The sequence below is a fragment of the Thamnophis sirtalis genome, unplaced genomic scaffold (assembly GCF_051295495.1).
Source record: "Thamnophis sirtalis isolate CommonGarterSnake01/CBP01778 unplaced genomic scaffold, rThaSir2_p1.2 scaffold_5, whole genome shotgun sequence".
Taxonomy (NCBI): Eukaryota; Metazoa; Chordata; class Lepidosauria; order Squamata; family Natricidae; genus Thamnophis; species Thamnophis sirtalis.
Window position 1 is genome coordinate 50720439 of NW_028261385.1, and position 20076 is coordinate 50740514.

General features: G+C 38.3%; 1 protein-coding gene across 1 annotated transcript; it reads right to left on the bottom strand.

The window, feature by feature from the left end:
• Positions 1 to 1121: 1121 nt before the first annotated feature.
• REEP5 (receptor accessory protein 5) lies at positions 1122 to 19945 on the bottom strand. Its single transcript, XM_014055972.2, has 5 exons — positions 19604 to 19945; positions 17845 to 17938; positions 5102 to 5240; positions 3413 to 3581; positions 1122 to 2227 (listed from the first exon to the last, which is right to left on the bottom strand). The coding sequence occupies exons 1-5, from the start codon at positions 19719 to 19721 to the stop codon at positions 2178 to 2180; spliced, it is 570 nt and encodes a 189-aa protein (XP_013911447.1). The 5' UTR covers positions 19722 to 19945; the 3' UTR covers positions 1122 to 2177.
• Positions 19946 to 20076: the final 131 nt, after the last annotated feature.

Here is a 20076-nt window from a genome sequence, read left to right on the forward strand (position 1 = left end):
TTTGCAACAATACAATAAGTGCATCATTGGCTTTAGTGACATATATTATCTCATTTTACATGGAACATATTCATATATAGACCACATTTTGTGTGCTTGTTATACTAATGGGATTTAGGTTCCAATAAGATGCTGTGGTGCTCAGTAAGGGGGCAGCGCCCAGCTGCTCAGCAGCAGAATTAGGCCTGGTTAGGATGATATCAGGAATCTAAGAGTTGCAATTTAGATTGGGAAGTTAAAATATCTACAAAGTGACATCAGCAAACCACTTCTATATTGTTGTTAATAAAATTACATGCATGTTTCTAATGACAACTGGAAGTTGAGTTTGAATTATTTTTTTTCTAGAGATTACTATTTCTGAGAGACACTTTTCCTTGTTCTTTACTACATCTCTACAATTCAAAGTATTTTATTTTTAAATCCCTTTCTTTTGAAATGTGTGCTTAAGAGATTCTGTGCTATTAGCAATATTGGGAAATTCCCCAAGCTAGTGGGATAATTAATTATGTTGATGGATATTAGCACATGTAGTTTAATATTTCAGTCAGTAGTTCTCACTATCTGTGCAATGGAACATTGTCCTTATAGAGGAGGGATTCAAACACATCATCACAGTACCTTTACTGAAGAAACGCATTTTGAAACATCACTAAAATCATTAATTGTTAAACAACAGAAATGACTAAAAATGGAAAGCAGATGGTGTCTATAGGCAATTAATGCATTTTTCCTTTTAAATAAATCGACGTTAGCAATACAAGATACATTTGCAAGTGCTAGACCAGGGTTTTTAATCATAATTTATTAAACTGTATTTGCCTGGTATATCTGTTAACAGTCAAATGTCTGAATTTCTGCATAGTCAATAATAAAGAACTGCTTTAGCTTTTTGTGGCAACTAGGCCAGTACATTTGAGCAAAATGTTTTTTTTAATACGAGATGTGACTGCCCACCTGCTTTCTTTCATAAGCATACATTGTTCCCTCATCTTGCTGCTGTTTAGCTGAAAACCAAGGGGAGCCTATAGAATGAATAGCATTCAAGTAAGTAAAGCATTAAGTAAGCATTCAAGGCCAAGTAAAATCTAAACTAAAACACATCAAAGAACACAACAAAGTCCTTTTTAAACTTTTATTTTAGAAACTGAGCAAGCATCATGTGGGATTGCTCACATGAAACACCATCACTATAAAAACCCATTACAGGATTGAAGTTCAGTGAACCAGAATAGAGTGCCAATGGGGAAGAAGAAAATTTCTCTGCTTTAATAACAGTTGTTTGGTTACACCACTCAGGTATTATTGTAGGAGGAGAGCCAGCCTATGCATTAGCAAAAAAAAAGTATTCTTGTAGTACCTTTTCTGAGTAGCAGATTTTATTAAAAAGCACAGACTTTATGAGCTGTGTTCTCTGCATCTAATTAGGTGAGCCACCGCTCAAGAAAGCTTAGGCTTTTTAATAAAATGTGTTAGAAAAAGTGCTATGACATTCCAATATGATGACGTTCAATAACTTTGGGCAAAGGGTTCATTTTTCAGTGTTTAAAGGGAACGGCTAAGTCAATATACATATACTAAACCAGATATTGCAAGTTACAACCAGTCTGTACTTCACGCAGAAAATCAGTTTCCAGCACTGTCATCTCACTTTATTCTTGCAACATTATAAGCAATTGGAGAAGGTCTGTGTGAAAAGAGATACACAGCAACACACATGACTAATTAATTATTATTCCTTGTATATATACAAAGCTACACACACCAAATCACTATCGTTACACTTTGATATTAAACTATGCTATAGCAAGAACTAGTCAAACATGAAATGAGATTTGTACATACAGCTGCTGCATGCACAAATGGTGTAATATTCAGAGCCTGGGGCATATTTTCTTTTGAAAATTACATGAAAGGCAAATAAGACATTACTGAAAATCTTTCTGCTTAGAAACTGTATAAGCTTTAGATGCCATCTACCGCAGTGACATTAAATAAAAATGCTTACTTTCAATACAGAAAACTGCAAAAACAGCAAGCAATCTTACAATACATTCTTTTAATAAACTCAAAAAGGTTTACAAGGCAACATTATTCAAATTACTGTATCACAGTCCCCAGAAACATCACACTGTATAAAGGTAGCGATAAGGAGAATTTTCTTCCAGTTAATTGCTTTACATGCTCTTCTTCTCATCGCCCAGTAAATTTATTGCAGCTTTTTTAACTAAAAGAAGGAAAGAAATCCATTATTCTTAACAATATTATAACAAGGTAACTCAAAATTATTGCTACATTTACATGAGTAGAATTATTTTCAACTCCTATGGGACAACATCCACATTTGCATATAATAACAAAGAACTAGGAGTAGAAATAATGAAAAGAGAGAGTGGAATGGAGTAGTCAACATACTCCATCTCTAACTAAAATGGAATTATTCCACTCTTTCATACATAATTTTGTACTGTGCTATATTATTAAACAATTTACAAGTACTCAACATGATGTAATCAGTATAAATTACAAAACATAAATATATTTGAATATTTGATTAATATACTTAGTTACTAAATTTCTTGGACAGGGTTTTTGGGGGGCTGCTACTATTTGGGAAAATGAATAAATAGGATAAGTATCACAATCTTCCTCCCTGACTATTCTACTTTCTTCTGAAATTTCACTGTCTACGAAATCTATAGCTCATTGCTGCAGTCTTCCTAATAGAGCAGAGCAGTCTTCCTCAACCTAGAGCCGTGATGGCGAACCTATGGCATGTATGGCAGGTGGCACGCGGAGCCATATTTGCTGGCATGCCAGCTGTCAGCTCCAGCACGCATGCACGTGCCGGCCCGCTGATTTTTCACCCTTCCGGAGGGTCAGGGGACCTCGTTTTCACCCTCCCAGGGTTTAGGAAAGCCTCCGGAGGCTGGGGAGGGCGAAAAGCAACCCCAATAGGCCAACCAGAAGTTTGGAAAAGATCCATTTCCGGCTTCCGGGGGGCCTCCGGGAACCTGTGGGAGCCTGGGGAGGGGTTGCGCATGCATGTGCAGGTGGGTAGGGAATTGAGTGGGCACACACAATTTTGGCATGCCATAAGAAAAAGATTCACCATCATTGACCTAGAGTTTCTGAAATAAATTAGAATGCCCAGCCCATGTGAATGAAATCATATACATCTGGAGAAATAACACTTTCAGAAAGGCTGGTATGGAGACTCAGCTTGGAAAAAAAATGACCATTGAGTTTTTCTACAAACAGTAACAAATTCTTCACTCACATAGTTCAGAAACAGACAATCTCGTTGTAAATTGTTTTTCCCCCTGATTAACTTAAGTAAAAACAATGCATTAATGCATAATTATCTACGAAATAGACTTGTGTAAATTTGGCATTGCTGGCCTCAGCTTACCTTCCTTGGTAATGGTGTCTGTTGTCTCTCCAGCTTTATCTTTTAAGTCCTTCATTACATTATCCACCTGAGCCTCATGCTTCAAGAAGACAGGGCGTATAATTCTCTTGTAAAGGAACTCTGCTCCATTTGAGGGACTTGCGGCCATACACCACACCAGAAAGCCACACTGTAGAAACAGAAAGAGCAAATAAGAATGCAGTGACCAGCAATGGTATTTAAATATCAGTAATTCTAATGCTATAATTTAGGCAGCTTCCTAGACTGAAGTTTTCACTGTGATAAATACATTAGCTTTAGCACTGCCTCCTCATCTCATCTGCAATATGAAGATAATAATATCTTACACAGAAACTATAACAATGTGAATAATGTGAATAATTTTAGACATTAAAACAATGCAAATATTGTATGGGTGCTGCAAACCCCTGTAAAAGACATTAAATGTATTGCAGATAAACTCTACTGTACTTGTTTTTTTTAAAAAATGGGAATCCAGTATAAAACTCTTAGATCTCCATCAGTTCATAAACTAGAAATAAAGGAACATTTAGTGTGATTACTTTTTCCACTAATCTATAATCCTAGGGTATGAAGCTAGTGGAATATGCTATCTGAGTTTATTTTCCAAACAATAGCAGAAATTCCTGAAATTTGTCCTTGCATCTCTTTGTGCACTAGAACATAGGAAGAAAGATTTAGAAAATCAATGTTCCCTGCTTAAGACACACCTATTAATAAAAATAATTTCAAAATAAAATAATTTCCCTCTCAAATCAGGTTTCATTTCTTGTGACTTGATGGACACAGCTGTGTGATTTCTTGGCAATAATATAAAAGTAGTTTGAACTGGCTTCTCCCAGGTATGTACATAATTAGGAGAATAAAAATCTTCTAAACATAAAGTAGCAGAATAAGATTCGTGCATGTTTCCCCAAATAGACAGCTGCAAATATGTTTTCCAAAACTGATAAAAATAATGCAAAATTTCACACTTTTTCCAATACTGGGTCATAGCTTAGGTTTAAGAGAAAGCAGCCTGTAAAGCGGCCTGTCTTCTATGGCCCAACGAGGGATGGTTTCATGTGCAACCTAGATGTGCAGATAAAGCTTCGCTCACTCACCCACCAATTGCGTGGCTCAGTCTCTAACAGGCCACGGACTGGTACTGGTTTGTGGCCTGAGGGTTGGGGACCCCTGCTGGAAAGCACTTTTAACCTTTCCAAGATGTCGCACCCCTTTCTGCAGTCATGTGATCATGATCTGGGTGCTTACCTATAATTTTAAATTTGTCCCAATATATAAATGGAACTACAAACAGACTAATACTAACTTTTGAAAAAATGATGCTTAAAAGCAAATGGAAGTTTGCACGAATTTATGATACTTTAAATTATTCTTTTATGCATGAAGAAATGTTGTTATCCCATTGTTGCTTGGATATTATCACTATTCCAGCTAACAGGTTTGGGTTTAAGAAGCATCTTCCTATAAGAACCAAGACTTGATAAGTTTGGAAACTAAATCACAGCTGGAGATCAAGTTCATTGTATAAATTAGAGCTACTTTATAAGCTAAGATTAAGCTACATTTCACTATGGTCATTCTACCATACAAGCTTATATTTCATATTGTGATGCATGTGTCTTGAGAGAGGTAAATGCATACAGGGAACAGAAAACTACTAACCTTCATCAAAAAGTAGAATGGGAACCAAGACAGAAAGATATCAGAGAAAAATTCGGCTATGCTGAATACTCCATACACCACCCAGTAGGTCAGCCACTGTGTATCATCATCTTTGTTAGGGCTTTCGATGGCTTTGATGCTGAAGGAACAAATAATCAGGAGATAAGCCACATCAAACATATGGAAAGCTAATTTTCTACTCCAAATAACCTATTCTACAGCTGTGTGCTTTATATTTACTAACAACTATGTGACTCAATGATGGCAGAAAAAATGGTTAAAAAAAATTGAGTCCAGTTATATAACAATTCACTTAACTGCATTGCATAGCAGCTGAAATTCTGGTCACAATTGTGGTCATAAGTTGAGGACTATCTGTGTATAGTTAACTGTATAGTTAAGTGTAAAACTGCTCAAATGTACTAATTAATCTCACTGTAACAAATAGATAAGCAATATTGATTGGATTATTTATGATAAAAGATTGATAGAATCAATGAAAACTACAAAATAATGAGCTATGGAGGAGAAAATGGAAGAAACAGAAACAAGTAAAAAAAAAATTAGACCAAAGCAGAATGACTATAGGAAGATAAACATTGCCACTCCCATTGCATGTTTGCTTGCAATATTCCTTCATTTCAATTTTATCCCAATCATATAGACTCATAGGGTTGGAAGGGACATTGGAGGTTTTGTGGTCATCGACCAATGGTGGGATTCAAATAATTTAACAACTGGTTCTCTGCCCTAATGATTTCTTCCAACAACCAGTTCACCAAACTGCTTAGAAAGTTACCAACCGGTTCTCCCGAAGTGGTGAGAACTGGCTGAATCTCATCACTGTCATGGACCTAATACAAACACTTTATCTTCATGGAATTATTTTCTCACTTAATTTATCTGCCACGGAACTTATTGCCCTTGTATATTTGTGTAATATCTCTGCATTGGAAACGTTTTAGGTATACAGCAGCAGGACCCAAAGAAATCTGTCAATGGGTGGTTAATGCAGTGGTCCCCAACCTTTTGGGTACCAAGGATCGGTTCCGTGGAGATTTTTCCACAGACCAAAGGGTTTTTTGCATGCTGCCTGAATCCTGCGGATGGGGCTTTGCTTGTTTGCACGACCCGATTGTGGCCATGTCATGGCCCAATACCAGTTCATGGACTGGGGATTGGGGATGCCTGGACTAATGTATTCATGGAAAAATGTAAAGGCATACTGTGTTGACATAAATGACCAGTGCAAAAAAAAAAGTGCATAAAATGGTGTGGCCACATAGAATGGATAAGGGAATGGTTTGAGAGGAAACAGAGAGAATGGAGGTGATTAGATAATTAATAAAAAAGGGGGGATGGAAATTTTACTTGAATTGTAATATGTATGTAGTTGAAACAAGAATGGTGTGCAAGGTTAGAAAAACATAGAAAAATATAACCAATGGTACTGATATAAATTAGATATAACTGTACTTCATTTACTTTTTCTTGTCTTATGCCTTTAGCAATAGCAACAGCACTTAGACATACACCACTTCACAGTGCTTTTATAGCCCTCTCTAAGCAGTTTACAGAGTCAGCATATTGCCCTCAACAATCTGGGTTCTCATTTTATCGACCTCGGAAGGATGAAAGCAGCAGTCAGCAGAAGTAGCCTCCAGTACTGCACTCTAGCCACTGCAACACCAAGGGTTAAATTTCTTTGTCTATTGCTTCATACTCTGTTTCTGTGTTTTATATACTGTAATCTTAGTATGATAATGCATGCAAATATGTATACTTGCGCTACCCATTGGACAAGAAATATTATTCTTGGTTATTCTGCCTGACAAAGGTATATTTCAATTCAGAATTCAGAGAAAAAATTAAAAGCAAAACATGAGGAGCAAGGCTACAGTAGGCAAGGCTTCCATCAGAAGACTGTGAAGTTGACTTGCAATGCATGTTTCAACTACAGCACAGAAACATGTGGTTTCGATAATGCAAAATAGATGAAAAACAAGATTAACTGGTTTTAGTGCCAGAACTGCTCGAAGGATAAATAAAATAACAGTAAGAGAACAGTAAGACTAAAGCAGCAGAAACAGAAGTGTAATATTTTATTGTTAATTACTAGTACGATTCAGTATGTTGACACACCATCAGTCAACCCAATTTGATTAAAGCAGTTATGGCTGCTTTAATCACAAGCTCTTGAAGAAGCCAGAAAGAAGCCAGAGTTTGCATTATAAATAAGAAAAAGGTATCTGTAGGATGTTTCTTCGACCAGTTCTTAGTTTGTTTTTCTACCTTTTTGGCCAGATATTTAGGAGAGGAACAAAATCAAATCAGAATTATGCCAGGAAACTTCGAACAAACCAGGCAACTCCCTATGTACTATATGCTAAGTATTGCAGTCAGTAAGACAACAAGAAGCCATTGTTTCAAATTATGATTTACAGGAAGACCTCCACTTACAATGATTCATTTAGTGACTTTTCAAAGTTACAGCAGCAATGAAAATAGTTGCTTATGACCATTTTTCACTTACAACTGTTGTAGCATCCTCATGGTCATGTGACCAAAATTTGGACACTTGGCAACTGGCTCATATTTATGATGGTTGCAGTGTCCCAGGTCATGTGATCACCCTTTGTGACTTTCTGACATGCAAAATCAATGGGGAATCCAGGTTCACTCTACAACTATGTCACTAACTTAACAACTGCAGAGATTCACTTAACAACAGTGGCAAGAAAGGTCACAGAATGGGGCAAAACTCACTTAACATAGGACTGCCTGTATTTTCCTAAAATAAAACAAATATTTATTTGGTTATCTTGTTCTAATCTTACTCTCAGCCAAGAACAAGGCAATCACATCAGGCATAGTGTAATTGTGCAAATTGAGTAAGCAGCTGCAAACAGTCTAACTTCATTTTTCATTTTCCCTTTATTTGTATGCCGCCCTTTTCCCTGGGGGGACTCAGGGCGGCTCACAGTTCAAAAAAAAAGGGGGGGGGAAGGACAAACAGTTTCCAACATACAGACAATACAACATATTAAAAAAACACAACAGCCACACAATTCAAGTGGGGTTAGAGTCTTAACCCCAGGCCAGCCGGGACAGCCAGAACTTTAGGGCGGTGCGGAAGAACTGGAGGGTGGTGAGGGTCCGAATCTCCACGGGGAGTTCATTCCAGAGGGTCGGAGCAGCCACCGAGAAGGTTCTCCTCTGGGTAGTTGCCAGTCTACACTGGCTAGATGATGGAATTCGGAGGAGGCCTAATCTATGCGATCGTATCGGTCTAGTGGAGGTAATTGGCAGTAGGCGGTCTCTCAAGTACCCAGGTCCAGTACCATGAAGGGCTTTGTAGGTGATAAGTAGCACCTTGAATCGCACCCGGAGATCAAAAGGCAGCCAGTGCAGCTCGCGGAGGATAGGTGTTACGTGGGTGAACCGAAGTGCACCCACGATCGCTCGCGCGGCCGCATTCTGGACCAGCTGAAGTCGCCGAATGCTCTTCAAGGGCAGCCCCATGTAGAGCACATTGCAGTATTCCAGCCTAGAGGTCACAAGGGCACGAGTGACTGTTGTGAGGGCCTCCTGGTTCAGGTAGGGACGCAACTGGTGCACCAGGCAAACCTGGGCAAATGCCCCCCTGGTCACAGCTGACAAATGATGTTCGAAAGTCAGCTGTGGGTCCAGGAGGAACAAAAAGCATATATTGCACAAGACAGCAAAGGGTAGATTTTTCTACTGAAAATGAGTAACTATTGAAGGCAAATGAATATATTGAATGAGGGATTCAGCTGTACTTCCAAATTTGGTAGCAGACTTTTTTTTCTTACATATCTATATCTACAGGCATATTATTCAAAACAGACAAATGGATAGATGCCTGGGTATGAATTTCTAAATTCAACCTGAATATCTCACTGAATTTGATAAAAATCCAGGGAACCTTCAGGATTAAATTTAACATTATTCCCCCTAAGTAAATAGAGAATATCCACAACTCTCCATTGACTTATTATACTATGTGTTAATGACTGTTAGCAGAAGAGCAAGGGGAGAAAGTGGGAAGATGGGGGACTTTACATGAGAGAGTGTATATGGCTGGATTAGTTTTTTGTTTTTTGCTAAAGAGGAAGATAATGGAGGAATATTTATCTTGACAAAGGAGAGAAAAGAGTGGAATGAAAAGTTAACACAGATAGACATTTTATATGTACACACACAATCTCTCTCTTATCAGAGAACCTGGAAAGAAAGCAACGAAGTTCAGAGTTGTGTTAAAAAAAAGTGTTGTTTCTCTAAAAGGAAAAGCCAAGTTAAAACACTATAACCTATCTTTAAGTTTGTCAATTCCTACTCTCCTATCTCCTCCGCATCTGTTTTAACTCACTGGATAGATATTTTCCTATTGTGTGAGTGAGCCATGACAAGCAAGTTAATTGGTACAAGTAGCCTTCAGTTTGGTCACTTATTCAAAAGCTATTCAACATTTTGATGGTGCTGAACGAGGAGAGTTACAGATGGACCTCATCTCAAAGTGATGATTGCTGCCGTGTCCCTACAGTAATGTGATCATGCTTGGCAACCAGCTCCGCAATTACAACAGTCACAGTGTTCAGTGGTCATGTGATCACCATTTGTGACCTTTACTGTTGGTTTCTGACAAGCAGTCAGTGGAGTAAGCCAGCAAGAGGTTGCAAATGGCAACCACATAATGTCCCACCTAACAACTGGAACCAAAACTGTTGGAACAGCTGTTATTAAGTTGATGTGGTCACATGATATCATGTTTTATGACCACATTGCTTAGTGACAGAGTTTCCGGTCCTAATTATAATGAATCAAGCACTACCTGTTATTTTTTTTCTTTGACTTTATTACTGTATTTTTTTCAGAAGTGAATAACCAATGCAGACAACTTCCACCAATTAAGGCATGGCAGGCATAATAGGATAAGTCTTTCTTCAGAAATCTGCCCATGTTGTGGACTGTGAACTGATTGTCCCTATCTGGCTCTCCAATTGAGCATCTTCAAGTTTAAAAATGATGCAAAATAAAGAAATATATGGGAACATACCAGGCAGAAACCACTCCCAAAATGAGGAAGGCATATTTTGCATCTATTTATACAACTATCCAGGTGCTGTAGAATGAGCAAACTGGAACTTACTAGTTGCTGGACAACCACTCTTACTTCATCAGAAGGGGAAGTGTCTAAAACTGACAAATACAGGGGAAGTGGTAACCCTCTCTGCTTCTCCAAATGAAATCCTAAATTCTGCTCTCAACTCCTTTGAATGATCGCTGGGGTGAATGTGTGTGGGGGGGAAAAAGGGGTAAGGATTCTAAAAGGAATGCAGGAAATATAGGGCTAATGGAGATAATAGAATAGAATAACAGAGTTGGAAGTGACCTTGGAGATCTTCTAGTCCAATCTCCTGCTTAGGCAGGAAACCCTACACCATTTCAGATAAATGGTTATCCAATGTGTTCTCAAAAACCTCCAGTGTTGGAGCATTCACAACTTCTGGAGGTGAGCAGTTCCACTGGTTAATTGTTCTGTCAGGAAATTTCTCTTTAGTTCTAGGTTGCTTCTCTCCTTGATTAGTTTACGTCCATTGCTTCTTGTCCTGCCCTCAGTTTCTTTGGAGAATAGCTTGACTCCCTTTTCTTTGTGGCAGCCCCTGAGATATTGGAACACTGCTATCATGTCACACACACAAACACAGTTCTTTTCATTAAACTAGGCATACCCAATTCCAGCAAGTGCTCTTTATATGTTTTAGCCTCTGGTCCTCTAATCATCAATCACAGGACAATGATTGGTTGAGAAAATACCATACTAATAGAGGTTGGCCTCTAAGGACACAGCCTGTACTTTTCAACACTTCTGAAAAACATTAATAGTAACCTGAGTTTCCCTGCAAGATAATGAGTGGTAAAGCATAATAGATTTTATACACCTTGAGGCTGTCCTTGGTTAATATAGGAATAATAAGAGAAATGCATGTTTCATGTTATTACTGGAACAACAGTTTTAACTCTACTTCCTCAAGGTCTCAAAGGATACAAGACGGGAAGGAGAAGCCAAGTCGTGATGTCACAACATGCGGTCTCGATACTCTGAGACCGCCGCTGACACTTTTGCCACTGGATGGTCCCTTGAGACCTAAACCGTCCCGAAGAGATGGTGAGCAGGCAGACAAAGCCTTGCTGGTCTCAGGGATATCGCAAAATCCCTGATAGACCCAAGGGAAGTGCTTCAAGCCGGTGGTAAACAGGCAGCCCCCAGGCTGTTGAAATCGGGACGCTCCAGAAGGAAGGAAGTGAAAAGAGAAAGTGAGTCCATCTGGTGAGGTATTTTTTCTATTTTGCTAAAAGACTGCCCAAATAAATGTTTCTTTAAAGCCAAATTAGATCCTTAAGCAAAAGAACTGAGCGGCAAAAATAATCCTAATTGGATTGCTGTGGAAAGTTTTTTTTTCTTGTAACTATTTTTTGTGGATTGAAGTGCTCGTAAAGTTTTTCATCTCTCTTCTTAAAGTGAATGGATTGATTTTTTTTCTTCTGCTTCTTGTTGCTTTATTTTTTGACTTCTGGATTAAAACCTTCCTTCTTATTTTAACAATTCTTCCTACTACTTGTTATTAAATCACACTAAAAGAATTTTAAAGAACTTTGTTCCCTATAAGCCAGAGATAAATATTAGAAGGTGAAAATTAACTGCCACTCGGAGGTCAGAGGCTGGGTTTTTTGAAACAATGTATCTCTTTTCTTTCCTTATTTGACTTCACTAACTATGTAGCTGAAGGGTTTGCAACTTGTTTACAGAAACTGATAAAGAACCAAGGGCACGAATTGTTTTCACAGGTGCCTCTGAGAATTATTTTTGCAGGGGAAAGAAAGAAAGGGGGGGGGGGAAACAGAACCCTTCTCCTTTGAAGAGCATAAAAGATCTTGTGTTCAAGTCAATCTAAAATAAAAAAATCAAAGAGGCCTGGAAGGCTAGAGTGGCAGTCACTATGAGTTTTTTTTATTTTTCTTTCTTTCTTCTGTTTTGGAAACATGGATCAATACTTAGATGAGGAAACCTTAAAATTCCAAAATATCTTGGCTGGAATTAAAAATCTATTGGAAGGATATGGGAGAATTGAGAAGAAGTTGGAAAGACTAGTCTTCCTCACAGCAAAAGATGATGGGGCTAGAGCCCCAAAAATTAAAGGGGAGAATGAAGATATAGAAGATAAATATAAGACAATAGATGAATTTATTAATGGAGCAAATGTGGGTGAAAGTGGAAAGAAGGGAATATGGAAAAGGGAATTCGATGAATTGGAACTCTACCCTAGATTCCAGGACACAGAAGAAAAAAAAATACTAATGATGATAGACATAAGAGAATTTTTTTCAGAAGCAAGATTGACAACCAAAGACAAGCTAATTTTAGTAGCAACTGGTGGGCAACGAGATTATCTGAGAGACCCTTCAAGCAACAAAGTGAGGAGAGAAGTCTATAAAAACCTTATAAAGAAGATAAAAAGAAGACTGACACCACAATTGGCAAGAGAGATAAGACTGTTTTGTTAGTGGAAAGATACAGGTTGACAATTAAAGTTGATAATAAAAAATTAGTTGATTTTGGTGATTAATAAGTAGGAATTTTGTAACTCTTAGATTGTTTTAGATTGTTATTAAATGTTTACTTGCTAACAATTAATTAATCATAATAATAATAATGAAATGATAATGATACAGTGTAATGATATATACATGTATTGGCAATTTAGTAATTTGGATATAAATTGTAAATTGTGACTTGGGAAAAAGACCTATAAATTTTATTAACAAATTTTCATTTAGACCTTGTTATAAAGTGTAAGGGTTTTTTTGGGGGGGGGGCTGTGATGAAAGGAGATGGGGAATAAATAGTAAATGATTTTTAGCCAATTATAATAACAACAAGGAAATGTCAATGAACATTGTTTAACAATATATACATGCTATGGTATTGGCAAAAGTAACTTGGATATAAATCCTAAACAGTGAGTTCAAAGTGTGGAGAGAAGTCTATAAAAACCTTATAAACCTTACACCACAATTGGCAAGAGAGATAAGACTTTTGTTCCTGGAAAGATATAGGTTGAGAATAAAGATAATAAAAAATCAGTTGATTTTGGTGATTAATAAGTAGGAATTCTGTAACTCTTGGATTGTTTTAGATTATTATCAAATGTTTATTCGCTAACAATTAATTAACTATAATAACAATAAGGAAATGATAATGGATACATCTTAATGATATATACATGTATGGTAATCTAGCAAAAGAAATTTGGATATAAATTGCAAATTGTGACTTGGGAAAAAGACCTATAAAATTTTATTAACAAATTTTTATTTAGATATTGTTATAAAGGTGTAAATGATTTGTAGCCAATTACAATAGAAACAAGGAAATGTTAATGGTCATTGTTTAACAATATATACATGCTATGGTATTGGCAAAAGTAACTTGGATATAAATTTTAATCAGTGAGTTGGAAAAAAAGGGGGGGAAGGCTTAAAAACTTTATTAATTGACTTTTATTTAAAAGATGTTATAAAGGTGTAATGTTATTGGAGGATGTTTTGAAATAGCTAATGAATGTCATTATGTGGTTGTGTCTTTAAGTATGAATGATTTGAGGTAAAAGCATGTTCAAATAATTGTAGTCAAATGAGAATTATGGTACATTGATACAAATACAAAGATTTTTGACTTAAAGTGTATAATCTAATATGAACTATAAGTAATGACTGTGGAAGAAATGCACGAAAGTTATCTGTAACCAATCAACACACTTTTTACAAGATGTAATGAAGGATAATTCTTTTTTGTGTTTTTGTTCAATTAAAATAACTTTTTTAAAAAAAAGGATACAAGACAACAGTAATCTCACAAAATAAGGGAGGAAATTGCTACTATCAACACATGACATACTGTGGCCAACAGTGATGGGACAAGATATAAATTGGAGCTTTTTTATTTTTTTTCTTCCTTTTCCCCTTTATGTTTTGAAAAATTCAGTCAGCAATATAATCGTTTCTACATTTCGAGTACTTCCAAGTACTTCTTTTTTTTCAATAATAATAATAATGAATAAAATAAGTTCTATGCATGAAATCACAAGAGCAGAAAATAATACCGGAGGGAGAAATATAATAAGAACTACTGAAATTAATCTTTTTGAAAGTGTTTTATTTTTTTAAAAAATTATCAAGAACATGAGCTGTTTTTGTCCTCAAGAATTTGCCCAGTATAGTCTGCTTTGAATGTAAATGTCTATGGAGATTCTCTGTCATCCAGGTCATGGTTGTCCCAAAAGTGCTTTTTCAAAAGGCATTTGGATTCCCCCCGCCCCTGAAGATGCTTTGCTTCTCATCCAAGAAGCTTCTTCAGGTCCAAGAAGCTTCTTGGATGAGAAGCAAATTGTCTTCAAGGGGGAAAAAACACTTTTGGGACCTCGAATGTAAGACACTTCAGAATTTTAAGACTTTTCCAGCCAATCAGAGATGTTAGTAACTAAAGACAGCAAGACTCTTATTTACTCAGCCAATCTCCTGCCCTTGTCTAATTAAATGGTGATTAGGCTACCTTAATTTCTGAGATGCTGGGCAAAAGGACATTTTGATAAATGCTACCTATTCATGTAGCCCTAAGCTATCATCCTCCTTTTAAAAAATTTATGATTCCTACAAAATATTCTATGAGAGCTGTGCAATGTTTCAGATTTAATTTCTCACAGTTGCTCCAGAGCAAATTGAAATGCTAATGTAGCACCTTGTCTGTAATGTTTGAAAGCATCATCTTTTCTCAGGATTACATAGCTACTCACCAAACAGCCTTCATGACTATCAAATTACATAAGCAATCTGAATTACATTTTGGAATTTTGGAAGAAAACTCTGTTGATCCATATTTAAAAAACAACAACAGCAACAACAAAAAGTGACCCAGAGATGTTTGCATTCAATTTGCATTCAAAGTCAGATTAAAATTTTATGAGTGGTCCATATGCTGGATCACATTTTGTCTATTTTAATATGTGTGACATTTTTGCATATGAAAAACTGAATGGTTAGCCATTTTTCCATTCTACCCAAACATTCTTTGCATGTCATGCATGCTGCATTTCTTCACCATTTGTCCTCACTGCTGTGATATTTGAGATTACTGCTCCATGTTTATGCATATGGAAAAGCAATTTCAACAGACTGAGACATCTTCTCAAGCTGCATTACAGCCTTTCTGGGAGCATCAATATTTAATAAGTCATAAAGAACCCAATGCATTCTATTGGAGATTCACCCCTTCTACTTGTATGCAATTTTTACTTATTCATTTCTGCTAGGTTATTGCACAATGAGTTAAATGTTAATGGTTATACCGTCTTTTACAGGAAACATGCATTTCCAACCACAAAATACAGAAGTTATTAAACTCTGAACAGAAAGGAAATATATCTAAGGGAGGCACTATGGTAAATACAAACTTTTCAAGCAGTTTTGAAGCTGCTTTGAAATGTTGCTGTGAGTTCATTAGTGTTTTATCAAAGTATTACAAAACAGGTCTATGAAACTAAAGAAATTAAGCTGTAAAGTGGGTGGAAGAAAGGAGATAAAATTGATTTCCATAGGTGTGAGCTGGCAACATTGAGAAGTACTGCATTAAAAGTATGGATTGGCTAATCATTATATAATGAATAAATTAAATGTATACATCATTAAATGGTAAACATGTGCATGAGAGAGTTTGTATTAAATAAAGGCACAGATCTGATCCACGTGATAAAGTAAGCAATATTGTGGCTAGGTGAAACTGATTGTCCATATTGAGATCATGGAGCAAAATTGGTTAAGCCATATCTGTACTCATGATTTCCACTTATCTAATCCAGCCAATGTTGTCTTAACACTAAAGCAGCTGTTATTCTCCCACAATACAGTATGCATTGCAAGAATAATCAATATTTTACTGTCAGTTCTGGGCTATCTTTCATTCTTTGCAGTTTTGCTTTTAAGGCAGCTAAGGAGGAATGCACACATGCAGGTTTTTTGTGAACCATTATTATAATCAAAATGGAGGTTAGCAAAACACAATTCATAGACGACATAATACAATATAGCATGGCCTTCAAACACATTTGGTAAGAGTGATATAAAATACTCGTTAAGATCATTTCTTCATTGAAAGATGACTTTATGTGGAATATTTCCAGATATTTTTGTCTTTCTTGACAGAAGCAGGAGTGGACATTTAAATTGACTGCAGTACTGGGGGCAGAAGAATTTAATTCTTTATTTGTGCTAATCAATTTAAATCTATTATCCTTATAGCAGAAGAACATATATATGGACTCCTACACTATCTGGCTTTTCTTTTACCATCACAAAATGCAGCTTCAGAGTATTATCAAATAAGTAATGCAATGGTAGTTTGCCAAATTTTTTACTACAATTTTTTTACAACGTTTCTGCGCTTGTGCAGAAGCGTCTGAGTGGGAGGGCAGAGCCTCCCGCCACTGCTACTACCAGTTCGCCCAATCCGGGCTGAACCGGGAGCAACCTACCTCTGAAGTAATGTATTATTAATGTTTACCCCTTGTCCCAACACCTTCCAAGCCAGGTTACAAATCTGCTATGTTATTCTGAGCTGAAAATCTGGATCATCAATAGATGACAACAAAGACTTAAAATCCTAAACTCTTAACTAGTCCCACTTAGAATGTAGTCATTTTTAAAACAGGCAATACAGATTACATATATCATTCAAATACCTCACCATTTCTAACTATTGCTGAAGTGCTGCAGTGGTTTAGAACCTTAAGAAAAATACAGGTCGCTGAATATTATTTAAAGAAATGAACTGAAACTAGAAATGGCAGTGAAATACTAGTTTTAGTCCCTGGGTGGGATTCATACATGCAAATACATGCTGGACAAAATTCAAAGCTGAATATTTTTCAGCCATCTTAGAAATAGCACAAAACAGTTGTAAAAACTCTCCCTCTGTCTTATCTGCACCAGCAGTTTCAAATACTAAGTTCTTATACCATATCACAGTGCTAAACAGTAGACATCCCCAAATGAAACCACCCTGAGGTTTCATTTACTACATGGCTCCTTATACTTAAGTAAGTGAAACACAATCTGAAATTGTTTCTCTCCGCTAACTAGGGCATCCTAACATCACATCCTCCTAACCCACTTCACTGAAGACAGTGTACATTTTCCAATCCTCCCAGAAAAATTACAGCATGAGTTGTAGCTCTAACTGTAATTCAAATCAGCTGCTGAAAACATTCAGCAGCAACCTTCAGTCTTGTTTCTTCTGAGAACATGTAGATTCCATAGTAAAAGATGGAGTAAGAGGTACACAGAGTAAGAGATACACAGAGCGAGACACTATCACAATACCCTGGTTCTTCCCCTGATCTTTAGTCTATGGCTGGTTCTAAGTTTGCAGCAACATGCAAAGGATTACAATCAGGCTTGCAATTGGCATCTGCATCCAGTTTTCCTATTCCCAATCTCTAAAATGCCACAGGCTTATTTTAAAAGCACTCTGGCAAATGCAATCCCTCCCCACAGTGTAATGGTTTGCAAACTATTGGCAACCAAATCGACGAGAAATAATATTACCTTTTACCCGCAACCAACTCCCAGCATGTAGCAAGAGAAGGGTTAGCTGCCAGAATACTTACGAGATATATGCAGGATAACCAAATCCGATCAGGTTGCACAGCAATGATGCTCCATAGCCAATAACCAGGTAAATAGCCAGCAAAGCAATAATGGCTGAAAGAAAAAGCAGAAAGTCAATCCATCAATCAGGATGGAGACTTACTAGGATGGGTGGGAAACATGATAGGGGTCCTGTTACATAGAGGAGCACCCTTTTTTAAAGAGAAGGAGCAGAGAGGAAATGGAAAAATATTTCCACAAAATTTCAGCTCACTCACTCTTACCAAAAGTTACACTCAGGATGAAGTCAGCTTGCCATTTACCTACAGATTTCAGATAGTAGACATAGGGAAGGGTGGGGACGAAACAGGAATTAAGAAGGAGCTAACCTGTTATACTAAAGGGATACATGCTAGATGAGAGAGGAAATCAAGACTTTAGTTCATCCCAGATGGGTCAGCAAGTCAATAACTATCCAGTGGAGTAACTCTTCTCCCTCTCCATTATTTACCTACAGATATGATTTTCCTAAAACTACCGAGCTGAGTTCTGTTTCCTGAGGAGCTGATCCCATTTATACCTCTAAGCGCACCCCCCCCCCCAAGAAGGCTTAGGAGTTGCCCTGAACAGCTGTAAGGGGAGGAAAAAAAATCTCATTTGCTGTAACCGGAGTATAGCCAGGCTATATTTCATCACTCAATATCCCAGGAGCTTTGGCCAGCATTTCTCCCAACTATCCTCACAAGGTTCCCTGCAAGATTATCAATAAATATGAAAGAAAGTGGTAGGTGACAAGGAGGTCCAGAAGCTTCAAGTACAGGTAGTCCTCCACTTACAACAGTTTACTTAGTGACTGTTTGAAGTTACAATGGCACTGAAAAAAGTGACATGGCCATTTTTCACACTTATTATGACAGTTGCAGCATCCCCATGGTCACATGATTTACATTCGGGTCAGTGGTGGGTTGCTAACTGGTTTACTACTGGTTTGCTCGTGCTTGTGCGAGTGCTTGTGTGCGCAACACTTCTGCGCATGCATGCCCAGAAGTGTCCAGGCGGGTGGGCGGAGCCTCCCGCCGCCACCACTACCAGTTGGCTGGTTCAGCCGAACCAAGATCAACCCACCTCTGATTCGGATGCTTGACAACTGATTCACATTAATGACGGTTACAGTGTTCCCGGGGTCACGTCATCACCTTTTGCAGCAAGCAAAGTCTGTGAGAAAGCCAGATTCACTAATCAAACGGCTTATTATTTTAGGAACTGCAGTGATTCACTTAAGAGATGTGGCAAGAAAACTGGGGCAAAGCTCACCCGAAGAAATTTCTCCCTTAGCAACATACATCTGGGGATTCAATTGTGGTTGTAAGTCGAGGAATACCTGCATGCCACCATCTCGGAGTGGCGAGGTGGAAGACAGCAGTCACGTTCTCCCTATCCCCCAAGGGCGCAGTGGAAGAACAAAACAAGCCGAGAGGGAAGGCTGCGTACGTACTTAAGACAAGGCTGGCTACCTTCCTAACTGGAAAGGTCGCGTCAATCATTGCAGCATCTTACAGAGCCCGTATCGTCACTGGGCCTGGAGAAGGGAGATTTCAGAGCCGAGCCAAGGCCACATCTGCCAGCAAACCAAACAAACGTCCACTCCAAGGCGACGCTCGTCTTCCAGAGGAGCCTCCATTCCCCCCCCCCCCGCGCCACCGTTAGAGAACATCGAGGCTTCGGCGGGCCAAATTCCCCCCTGCAAGGCTGGGTGGGGATGTGGAGTACAAGACTCACCGATGGCGACGTAGGACCTGCTGACGCCGGTCTTGCTCTCAATTTTAGCCAGCACATCGGTCAGGCAGTTCTTCTCGTGTAGGAACTTGTCGAACCTCTCCCTCATGGACGCCGTCATTGCTGAAGCGAAGACCCTTTGGCGCCGCTGTGGCTTTGCCTTCGGCTGCGCTCGGTCTCAAGAGCTGATCCGCCGGAGCAGAATCCTGCAGCGGGGCTGACGCTTCGCCTTTCAAAGTGCGGAGGGGTGGTGGGAACAAGGCAGCCGTCGGCCTCCCGTCTAGTAGGTTGGAAGGGAGAACGAGAGAAAGGGAGAAGGGCGACGTCACTGCATGGGATCCGTGTGCGATCGCGTCAGCGCTGACATGGCCAGCCTACCCACCCATCGTCCTCCCTTCCTGCCTCGGGGCTGCGATTTATGCCACACCCAAGAGCGCCGGCAAATACCCAATGCCCTTGCGCCAAGAGCGGGCAAG